Below are 11,546 nucleotides of genomic sequence, written 5' to 3' on the forward strand. Positions count from 1 at the left end.
GTAGGTTTAGTTGTCCCATTGTCATGTTGTATCCACTATTCTCTTCATTTAATAGTATATAAGCCCTAACTGAATTTTAAGATTATTTTTGCTGCTCATTAATCTGCACACTTGCTGTACTAGTTTTTTCTCCAAGACTCTATTGCTTTTCCTGCAAAAAAAGGAAAATATGTTGCTTTAGTTTGAGCACGAATTTACTAGAACTGCAAGGTGTTTTGTGTGATTTGCTACCAAGAATGCCCAGACCGATTCGCTGTCGGAATCTTCTTTTACACTAGTTAGCCGTCTCTGGCATAAACAAATGACGTTGATTAGTTAGGAGGGTCACCTGAAGAAGAATTGAAAACTAAACAAACAAAAAGTAGGCACTGACTTCTCCGCCTTTTGGTTGCTCCCTTCTGCATATTGTGAACCGTTTAACGAAAAACGAGACCGACACCAGCGTTCACGAGAGGCTTGCTGGACTTGTGCTACCATACCGAGTGTCAGACCAAATGTCCTGCGATAACTTATGACGATGTTTCCGCAAAACAATCGGCTGGTTGATAACACAAAATTCTACTGCCATTGTTGCCCAACTAGCAATATAAGAAGTTAAATAAATTAAGACAAATTATGGTTGTTTGTTGGTCGAAGCATTTGGACTTTTGGGGCAGACTATTAATATCATTTGTCCTGTACCATATCCAAGTTCCTAAGCAACCATATAATCATTATACAGTTTTATTAGATATTAGTTGAGCATTTTTGCTGCAGATGATTGTGTACGAAAACTTAAGTAACCCAACTTGCACGCGTTGACGTGATGTGGAGCGTGGACACAGTCCAGCCTGGTCCAGTCGCGCGTTCCGACAGTACCAAGAGGGTCCCTGTGCTCTTCTGGCCAAGGCTTTCGCTGTCCATGGCTCCATGCAGCACATCAGCTTATTTAAAAAAGATATACAGCACAACACTACAGCAGCACCAGCACTCTTTGTTGTTTTTCGCTTGCTATTTTTTTTTTAGATAAAAGACATGGACTGCCCGATTTTAAATTAATAAAGTTCTCAGGTTCAACACAACATGTTAAGTATTACATGTTGTGGAGCTTGGCCAAAAGGACGCACACATTCATAACAACAGCCAAAGCAGCGCTCTCGGCTCACACATCACTGCTACTCCAAAGGGACTCAGGAGTCTTGGTCAAGCCTTCTTGGGCTGGTTGCACGCGATCGCCAAAGCACGCGATCGACATCGAGGACAAGTTGCTCCCTGAGCCACATGAGGATCCAGGGGGACCAGAGGATACACTGAGCTTAAGGACGTGTGCCTTTGCGAAGCATGGTTCGAGATTGGACAAGATCCAATTTATGCTTCCCAACAAAAGGGTGGCACATTTTAGAGGAAGATCTACAAATACTTCCACAATAGAATCACTTGGGTGATCACCCTTTCGTTAATGATCAGAGTGAGGTCTCTCTCAGAAAAAAATGTGGGAGTTGATCCAAGAGCAATGCACCAAGTTCAACGCCTCCTATGACCATATGAAGAAGCGCAAAGTTAGTGGCATTGGTGTTGCGGATTTGATGGTCAAAGCTATGGGCCACTTCAAGGTTGCCAACGAAATGAAGAGCTTCAACATGGTCAATTGTTGGATGGTGGTCAAAGATTGTCCCGATTGGCATGAGCTCTATGTGGCATTGGACAGTCAACACAAAGCCCAAGCAATCCAATGTCATGGATGTCGTTGGTGCCACCACAAGTGAGGCAAGTGCATCAAAGAGGCCGAGGGGCAGAGAAGCTCCAAGGCAGAGGCCAAGCGCGATGCCTCCTTGCAAGCGGTCATGGAGACGATCAAGACACTCCTAGCCTACAAGGAGGTGTCAAGTGAGAAGAGGGACGGAAGCGGAGAAAAAGAGAAGGCCGTGAAGAACTATGTCGACATACATCACAAGAAGCTCCATTGAAGAGATCAATGCTCACAACAGGCGCAAGGAATTGGAGCTTGCCCTACTCAGCGAGGAGGCCAAGCTCATGGCAAACCCGTGACCGACCACATGGATCCTACTCAACAATTCACTCAATCGCACATTAATTTGTGTCTAATTTTTTTTAAACTTTGGGTATGCTAGCAAGGCTGGTTTTGAACTATCTTGTTGTACTAATTTAGATTATTTGCTATATTTTATCTTTTAATCAAAATTTTAACGTTTCAAATGTGGACATGAAAATTGACTAAAATGACGAGATTGCGGATCAAATGTGGAACACCATTGGGGCCGCTACCAACCGCAAACGGACTTGACCTATTTGTTATCCGGGCCACCGCAAATGAACCCAATCAGTAGGTCCGCCGGTAGTAGGTAGATAGGTACAATCATAATATTTCAGACAGTCCTTAACTAATCCTGGCCATAGAGTTTGAAGAAGAAAGAGTTTGAAGACCTCGAAGATTTGCTAGTATCATTTAGACTTTATTTTGTACTCGTTGGAGACAGCTCGTGTATCTCTACCATGTACTATTTGTTATTATAAATATATATGGTATTGATTGTCAAAAAAAAAAAATCCTGGCCATAGAGTGACTAGTGGTTGGCACCTGGCAGCCACATGGAGCAGAATGACCAAGAACTGAAGTACTCAACCATGGGGGACACTCAGATAAATGCAACAAAAGATAGGGACCAAATGATACAGCTGAGCCATAAACTTCACTCATTACTTCATCACTCAACAGTCAGACAGTCACCACAAAGGTGCAGTCCACCGACATATAGTTGCGATGTCAATGATAGTATCAAAGCACAACTGACCTGTCATGGAATCTTGTACCCCATGATAGGGGTACCTCCAGATCAGCAAGCCATCAAACATCAACACCGAAGCACAGTGGAGTATCCATGAACATATAATAATGATCATGTATAAGGCCATCAGGGTCTCGAAAACTTTGCTTCCATGTGAAACATATATGTACATCTATCTTCGTATCCGTATACGTATATTTATCGTAGTGTTTCCCATGGATAAATATATATCATGACCATAGCTACAGAAGAACTGGACAATGTACATAGCTGTGCCTGCCTACTCCTCCCTGGGGATCCACCGGCTCCACCAGATGCTTTTGCTCTGGCTGGTAAGCTCACCCATGCTCTCGTTGATCGTTCTAACGACTTTTCTCTGCACGCGCAGCATGGACGCGAGCACATTGCGCTGAGCACTGTCTTTCTTTGGTTTGATCTCCTGCACAAGAAAAAAATAACACAAATGGTCAGTGTTCTCAAGCCAAATCATCTTATGTTTACCCCACTTACATCAAACTGCTTCAACAACTCATATTGTTAATCAGTAATCACTGGCATGTTCTTCTCACGATGTCATACATACCCTGAGGTCTTGAAGCTGTGCTTCTGTGAACCCTCCTGCTGCTTCTGTTCCTGATCTTGCCATGAGGCTGACGACCCATCGAGCTGCCTCACTATAGTCCTTCTGAGTCGCACGAAACAGTTGCAGGCTCAAGTTCTGCATCACTGAGAGGCCGAGGAGCCCTTCACTGTTGAAATACGGATGCGCCAATGCAGCCTTGGCGCTGGTCCTTTGCCGCGCTTTGTACCGGACCATCGACGTCAGGAGTTCCCATCCGATACCACCATCTAAATCCAAGATGTCAAAACCCCTCCGAAGATCTGGAGTAGCTCGTGGTTCTACCAAATTCCTCCAAGCTTCCAAGTCATAGTTACATCTCTTCAGTTGGCGGTTAAATTGTATCAGGCTGCTGTCAGTTCTCAGTGCTGGAAATGCCTGCAAAAGAATGATTTTTTCAAGGTAATTAAAGAGTACAAGAATTCTAAATCTGACTCTATTGGATCTAAGATGAAGTCAGAGCAAAAGTTATTGTAATATGTTGTCAATGAACTTCCCAGTTGTTTAATGCAACTCCACCCAATCGGGAGTTGAAAATGACAGTTAAAAATGTGTTAAATATGGTGCCCCTGTCGTGTGGAGATGCATAAATGCTACATGGAGCAAACTGTGGAGATGCAGCTAACAGCACAACACGTTTCACATATATACTAACAATACACTCGGCATGTAATATAACAGAACTATTTCTGAGGTTATGCAAGTACAGATTAACACGCACTCAAATATGTAATCTCATGTAGCAGTCACAGGGACCAGACAAGCAAATTATTAGTTTCCTTGCAAGTTAAAGCAGTCACTACAAGCTTGAGCAAGAAATAGAAAGGTGTTTCAACGGGACATGAACAGTCTGGACTAGTCTGTCGATAGCAATATAGGTAAAAGGGAGAATAGTAATATGCATTTCAAACCATTGGATAAGTTTCGTGCAGGACAGTTTGAGAATTTGGAGTTCCATAGCACTGTGTCCTAAATTTAGGACCCATGGAACAAAGAGGTTTTCACAGGAGACAGTTCAATTATTGCAGTAATAAGGAAAGGCATACATTAGAATGCAGGAATTTCAAAGTAAAATGTCTATTCCCGCAGGAAATCAGGAAACAATAATAGTTTGATTCTACTTTTAGAAGTATAAAAGCTAACCCTACCTTCCTCTGGTTTTACTAAAACAAAAGGACATAAATCTGGCAAACACATAAACACAGATACTGTGATGACATACCATCTGCAAGTATATGATGCCCAAGCTGTATATGTCAAATCTGTCAGGAAGGTTCAGCTGCCAAGGAAAAATGGTTGCATTAGCTGAAGATATTATCTTGATTGGAACAACATTTTGACCTGAGAAAAATAACACAGATCCATCACGGATTCAAGCTTTTAATAAATACCTGCCACAGAACTGGGGATAGAGCAGTTGCAACTGGAGCAGAGGGAGCGGATGGTGTTTGTGTGCTCATGATATATTGCTCTGGAGCAGCATACCTGCAAATTATTGGTAAAGTTTCAAGTAAATCCCTAGCAAGCAGTTATCTTGGAAACTTTTTCCTGATAATACAGTTCCTAATCATAAAGGTAGCTTGGTTACCTTGGATCCAAAAGAAACTCCTTAGGAATATAGTTGATGCCGACTCGTAAATCAGCTGCTGCTCCAAGATCAATAATTTTGAAAGTACGGGAATCTTCCAGTGGGCAAAAAGCGAAAGATCAGTACAGAAGATTTTTTAATGAAATTGCAAGCAATATATGTGGTGGTTATTACCTTCTGAAAATATCACATTTTGGGGTTTTATGTCCCTGTGCACAATCCCTGTAGAATGAAGCCCATCAAGAGCAAACAAGAGTTGTCTCATCACCGTTTGAACAATCTTATTCTCTCTCGCTATTCCTTTTGGCAAATCTTGAACATTTCCGAGAATCTTAGTCTCAACCTAATCAAGCGCAAACAGATTTGCACTGTCAAAAATGCAGCAATCTCATTTTTTCTATCAAAACTGTCGAGTTAACGGTACATTAGAAAGATTAATCGTCTTCCTACAAATAGATGAGAAGAATTTTTTTCGGGAAGGGGAGTACAACCCTGGCCTCTGCATCAATCGATGCACAGAGCCTTTTACTAAGAAGTTCAGGCTTTTATTAAGGTGAGAAGAATAAATGATTTTCATGTAATGACAAGATGACGTTCACAAAACAAACCTATCAACCTGTTCTCACTAACCATTCACACATTCTATCTAGCAAAGTGCCTACAGTTTATTCCAACAATGAAATAGCATGGTACAGCTAAGAACTGGTTAACAGGAGTCAATTTGAAAATGCAACTTGACTGATTAAAAAAGGGCCCTTCAAGTCTGATGTGCTTACATTGTAAGGGAACTCCTTGCTTTGCATGAGAGCAGAAAGTGTGTCCTCACCTTCATATCGCCAAATAAGCCAGTATTCATCTCCCTTACCTTTGGCTTTTTTCTAGGAAAATGATTACATATCGTGAGTTCAGGAATCAATCAATTAAACAGCTAAGAACTCCAGCAGTCAAGCTAGAGCATATACCTCACGAAAGCCGTAAAGAAAATCCGCGCAGCTGCTAGCACATGCCCTCCTGACACGCTCATTCATCCATATCTCTACTGCGCCATATTCTGTTGCCTTCTTCACCACCACAGCACCTTGCTTCAAGATTGAGAAAACAAGTCGTGTGCATTAGTAAGCCAGGTTTTGGCCACTTAACTGACACATAAAGTGGATATAGGCTGTACTTCAGAAGCTTTGTTTCGCAAAATTTTGGCAGGGTTTTAGACTTTATAGCTACCGACCTGAAACCTTCGATTTCTGCTTCGGCAGCAACTACTCAAATTGATTTATAAATCAGGACAAGCAATATTGAATGGGCATGTCACAATGTGCAGAGAGACACATGTTCAATTCCTTCAGGAGCAACTTCAGTCCAAGTCATAACATTTCAATTTACCCGGTTGCTCCATGTTCTCTACTAAGGCAAGGAGCAGCAACCACCAGCTACCCAAATTCTACACAGAAAAAAAAAACTGAAGCGAAACATGCATATGCAAGTATTCAAGCCTCGGTGTTCACCTTCTCCGCCGCTTTGGGATCAGTTAGCGACGCCTTGTACACGACCCCGAACGCGCCCTCGCCAAGCTTCTTCCCGGGCACGAAATCGTCCTGCTCAATCGCACCATATTAGCACGAATCGAGCAAGGTGAACGAATCGGAAGCTCAGAACAGTAGAGTGTGTGCTACCTTGCGGAAAGTGGGGCGGTAGAGGCGCTCGGCGAAGGCGAGGACGAACATGTCGAAGAAGCCCGGGGCGACGCCGGGGGTGGCCCAGAGGTAGGAGGCGGCGGCGAGCGCGAGCGCGGTTCCGCCCGCGGTGATGGTGAGGCCGTCGTTGTGGGGCAGCGTGCTGCGGTAGATGACGTCGCCGCAGGCCATCACGGTGCAGGGGAGCCCCACGCCCACCGCCTCCACCAGCTGCCGCCCCACCTCGGCCCCGAGCTCCGCCGCCGGCCGGAACGACGCGGCGGGGAGCCCCGCCGGCCGGCGCCGGCGGCGGAGGCGGGTGTCGTGGCCGGGGAGGAAGGATGTGGAGAGGCCAAGGCTGCTGCTCGTCGCCATTTTTGTTTCTTTTCTTTTTCTTGCTTTTCAGTGGCTCGAAAATGCGGTTACACTACTTATTCGTGCGCCATTTTTGTTTTTTGAATTATCATTTGGATAAAATCGAACTTGTGGTGTGTCACGTGGCTCCTGGCCCACCGGTCACTCGCTGAAGATAGCAGTGGCGCAGCGCGCGGGCTCCATTTGTGGGAATTTTGTTTCTTCAGAAAATTACAAGCTAAAATCCACATGTGACCGTAGAAGTAGAGTTGATGAGTTTATTTCAACAAAAAGGAGTTTATGTGTTCTTCATGCTTTAATTGTTAGTATTGTTAATAATTTTATTGTTAATGAACAGTTTGTCAGTCAGCAATATCAGGTTAATTTTGAGTGAATTGTATTTGTGCAGAGAATACAAGAATGGAGATGATAATTGTGGCTGTGGGGAGATGGACAAGGAGAGAAGCATCACCTTGAACGAGCAAGTGGCTAGGATTAGCCCTCAGGTTGGTACAATGCTGGGTAACCATTGTGCGATTGACTCGTCGGGACTACTACTGGTTGAATTTCGTCTTGATCAAAATATCTGGGATGTAAATGTCACGCTACTGTGTAAAGAAATTACAATGGCTACAGAAAGTTGGAAAAGTTTTTTTTTTTTTTGCGAAAACTTCATCATCTATTAGTAATTGATCAACAACGGCATAAACAATCTAAAAATCAATAAAAAAATTACAGATAGGAACTTTCACAACCTAGCGATGACTACAAACCAAGGTTTGAGCTACTTCTTTAATTTTTTTTTCTTGGAGGGGTTGGGATTGGCGGTAACCATGGTTATCCGGGGTAACCAGACAAATACTGCAAGAGATTTGCAGACAAAATTTGATTTCAAATTCCAAAAATATTTGAATATTCTCAAATACCGTCTGTGGCTATACTTGAGTCATTTTTGCAATGGGAGAGGAGAGTGAGACGGAACTGAGCAATGGGGTGAGAATGTGAGATTGGCAGAGGTGTAGTAGGGTTGGATGGGCGCCTAGGCTAAGAAATTCGGTAACCAAATTCCTGCTAAAGACAATAGCACAAGTCTAAGGTGCACCGTCGTTCTTGCCCCTCCATCAGTAGAGTTAGACAAAGCTTTTCGTGGTAGAGTTTGTTGTAATCACTACGGGAGAACAGGGCGTTGCCGTGCGCCACTTTGCACGGCAAAGACACCTATACGCACGGCAAAGGCTTTGCCGTGCGCGTGCGCACGGTAAAGTTTGCCCGGCAAAGGTAGCGACGGCAAAGCCAACGTTGCCGTGCGCGTGCTCGTTTTGCACGGCAAAGCCCTCTGCCGTGCGCTCGCTTCTTCGCCGTGCGCCAAAGTTCGTGCCGTGCGGCACTGCGTTGCCGTGCGCTGGATGCTTTGCCGTGCGCGCGTACGTTGCCGTGCGGCCAACACTTTGCCGTGCGCGCATACGTTGCCGTGCGGCTGCTCTGTGCCGTGCGCACGCTTTGCCGTGCGCCGCCTCGAACGGCAAAGTGCTTTGCAAAGACACCCCCCAGGACCTCCCAGTCTACAGTCGCCGCCCCGTGCCCCCTTCGCCGTGCGTGTGCACCCGGCACTGTGACCAAATGCCCTTCGCCGGGTCAACACGCACGGCAAAGGGCCCTGTTTTTTTCATTTTTTTGCTGTTTTTTGCTTATTCCCTGCATTTCAAATATAGCAATTGACAATAAAGCATATACTCATATAATCTTCAACATAACATCACCAAACACTACGGGAACACCACAAATACATCAAACACACATATTCATGCATTACATAGAGTCCATAGTCCATCCACACAAGTTACATAGAGTCCATAGTGCAATGTCCAATATTACAATCCATTACAAGCATACAATCCGACAAAGTGCACGAAGACCATGCCATCAACCTTGTCCTCCTCCACTTCCGCCGGCCTCATTGTCATTGCCTTGTGACATAAAATCTATAAGAAGGTTGATGGAATGAACATGCATTTGCATATTGAACACTTGAACAAGCACAAGTAGCGGGTTGGGCACAAGCGTAGGAGGACTCACCGAGGTTCATGCTCCGGATGATGTTCATGTTGTTGACGGTGATAGGTGTCCCCGGGTCCGAGTGGGCGGTGGCGGCATCCACATGGAGTAAGGTGGAGGAGGAAGACTCCCCGGTGGAGAAGACAGAGCCGTCGGCTCATGAGCCAGCTCATTCGTGCTCGTCGTCGTCGCATCATCTCGTCGTCTGTTGCATCCGCCGCATCATCCGTGTCTGCTGTGACCGCAGAATCTGCTGCTCCATCTGCGCCCTTTGCTCCTGGGCCGCTGCTCCTTCGCCGCCATCTCCTCCTACGTTGTGTTGCCGCGATGTCATTAACATTTCAATGGAAAGCATGTAAAGGAAATGTAGAGACCCGAGGAAGAACATACCCGTAACCGCTCGACAGCCTAGATCCGAAGCCCGTGGCCGGGGCTCTACCTCGGGCCGGCCGCTCTTACGACCACGACGGATGCGGCGGAGAGAGGGAACCCTCGCCGGGTCGACGCACCCGTCACCAAACCATAGGCGGCCATGCTTCAAGCCTTCTCCCGCAAGCACCGCGACCTCGAGGTCAAAGTCCTCGGCCTCTCGGATTGGCGTCCTCGCCGTGCTTCGCTTGAACTTGGAGACATACGCCGTGCACCGGGTCTCGGATTGCGGGTTAACCCACAAGGACCCCGTCTCGGGATCGGGCGTCTTCCTTTGCTTCATCTTCTTTAGCACGGCAAAGACGTTAGGCTTCGCTCTGTCCCGACTTCCCGCAAAAGAGAACATGTAATTGAGTGAAGTGACACACCCTTGCGGAGTTAACAAATATATAACATGAATTCAAAGAATGAAGGAACCATTAATTTGCTCACCTCCTTCGCAGTGAAGAGAGATGGGGATGCCGCCTTGGATATGCGATCCACCTCGCATCTCTCGCCCGCTTCGCCTTGCCCTCCTCGTGCTTCTTGAGGTACCGGGGGCATGTCCACCACATGACCATCGCACGAAAGCACCTATCGTCGTTGCCGACGCATGCGAGGAGGGTTCTACATGCACAAGATAAACCCATTATGGTAAAATAAACTACATGGCGATAAAGAAATCAATAACACATAAATGCAAATACTGCAAGTACGCCACCGCCGCATGAGCGTGTCGCGAGCGTCCTCCTTACTCATGTGGACGAAGCGGTCGGCGTGCCGATCGCGGACGCATTGAATACGTGCCTCGTAGTGCATGCCGTCACCCTCTTCCTTGCAAGCTGGTGTAGGACATCATCGCACGCATTCTCCTTGCCCTCGGCCCTCTTGAAGTATTTACGCAACCATGCACATAGGTAAAACAAGGGGCATTAGTGCAATTATTGTGAACCAAGGAGAGTGTATGAATGGTAAGAAGTCAAAAGTCACGTACCTAATTTGGCAACAACCATATCCGCCGCGGTGCCGCGGCCATGAGGATCTTCATCGAGTCAGTAGTGCGCCCACCTACAAGCTACGAAGCTGCCACCAGTAGTGAAGTTGAATATCGCAGGTCAATACAACCTTAGTAGGCCCCATAGGATGTTCGAGTACCCACGTGGCGGTCTCTGCGTCGGGTCTTCAAACCGGAACGAGCTGCACCATGAAACGACAACATCAATATGTATGTGATAATAATTTTGATAATGACAAAATTGCGATAACGAAATGCCAAAAAATAACATGTACCTCCTTCCATAGGGCACAAGAACAACGTGCCTCGTAGCGCCGACTTCTCGGCGAGGGGGCTGTGTTATCCCACGCCGATATGGCTTCCTATCACGTGGCCTCGGCCTCTCCAAAGCCGGAACGCATCGGTAATCCTCCGGCTCACACCACTCTAGGCTTGGATCAGGATCGAACACTAAGTTCCCCAACCCCTCATCCTCCGAGAGGTCCTCCTCGTCCCCCTCCTCCTCCTGGTCCTCCCCACCCCCCTCCTCCTCCTGGTCCTCCCCACCCACCTCCTCCTCCTGGTCCTCCCCACCCACCACCTCCACCTCGTCATCATCATCGGCGGCGGGAGGGGGGCTAGGACTAGGAGTGAGTACCCGCGTCGCATTCTTCCTACGCGGCCGCCCTGTGGGAGCGACAGGAGGGGGGCTAGGAGGGGGGCTAGGTGGGGGGGCCCGCCTCGAAGTCCCTACACCTACCAAGTCCTTGAGCTTCTTTTTAAGACCGCCACCCCTTTTTTTTGGCGGCATGCTTCAATCACCTGCAAACACAAATGAAGAGAGTGGTTTATTAGTACGCAATATTGTAAAGAGATAAATATTAGTGAAAGCAACAGAAATATAAGTAGATGAACATTAATGAAAGCAACAAATAATGCAAAAGGATGAACATTAATTAATTAGTGGAAGCAACAAATAGCTACCATAGAGTTCTCTCAAACATAGCACGGAGTTCTTACAAATAACCTAGCTAGACAATCTCTATTACACGGAGTTATTACAAATAGGCTA

At 46.3% G+C, this 11,546-nt stretch overlaps 1 protein-coding gene across 1 annotated transcript; it reads right to left on the bottom strand.

Annotated features, from left to right (window-relative positions):
• Positions 1–2,880: 2,880 nt before the first annotated feature.
• LOC127327433 (serine/threonine-protein kinase STN7, chloroplastic) lies at positions 2,881–7,075 on the bottom strand. The gene is made up of 10 exons (XM_051354206.2): positions 6,664–7,075; positions 6,496–6,585; positions 5,956–6,075; positions 5,770–5,871; positions 5,168–5,336; positions 4,994–5,087; positions 4,797–4,890; positions 4,628–4,684; positions 3,370–3,783; positions 2,881–3,225 (listed from the first exon to the last, which is right to left on the bottom strand). The coding sequence occupies exons 1-10, from the start codon at positions 7,036–7,038 to the stop codon at positions 3,067–3,069; spliced, it is 1,674 nt and encodes a 557-aa protein (XP_051210166.1). The 5' UTR covers positions 7,039–7,075; the 3' UTR covers positions 2,881–3,066.
• Positions 7,076–11,546: the final 4,471 nt, after the last annotated feature.

The sequence above is a fragment of the Lolium perenne genome, chromosome 1 (assembly GCF_019359855.2).
Source record: "Lolium perenne isolate Kyuss_39 chromosome 1, Kyuss_2.0, whole genome shotgun sequence".
Taxonomy (NCBI): domain Eukaryota; kingdom Viridiplantae; phylum Streptophyta; class Magnoliopsida; order Poales; family Poaceae; genus Lolium; species Lolium perenne.

Excerpts from the sequence above, each read along its gene's own strand:
- LOC127327433 (XM_051354206.2), bottom strand. The coding sequence starts at position 7,038 with ATGGCGACGAGCAGCAGCCTTGGCCTCTCCACATCCTTCCTCCCCGGC. Across the intron at positions 3,784-4,627 it reads GCATCATATACTTGCAGATG|GCATTTCCAGCACTGAGAAC; the intron begins GTATGTCATCAC and ends ATTCTTTTGCAG. Across the intron at positions 3,226-3,369 it reads CACAGCTTCAAGACCTCAGG|GAGATCAAACCAAAGAAAGA; the intron begins GTATGTATGACA and ends TTTCTTGTGCAG.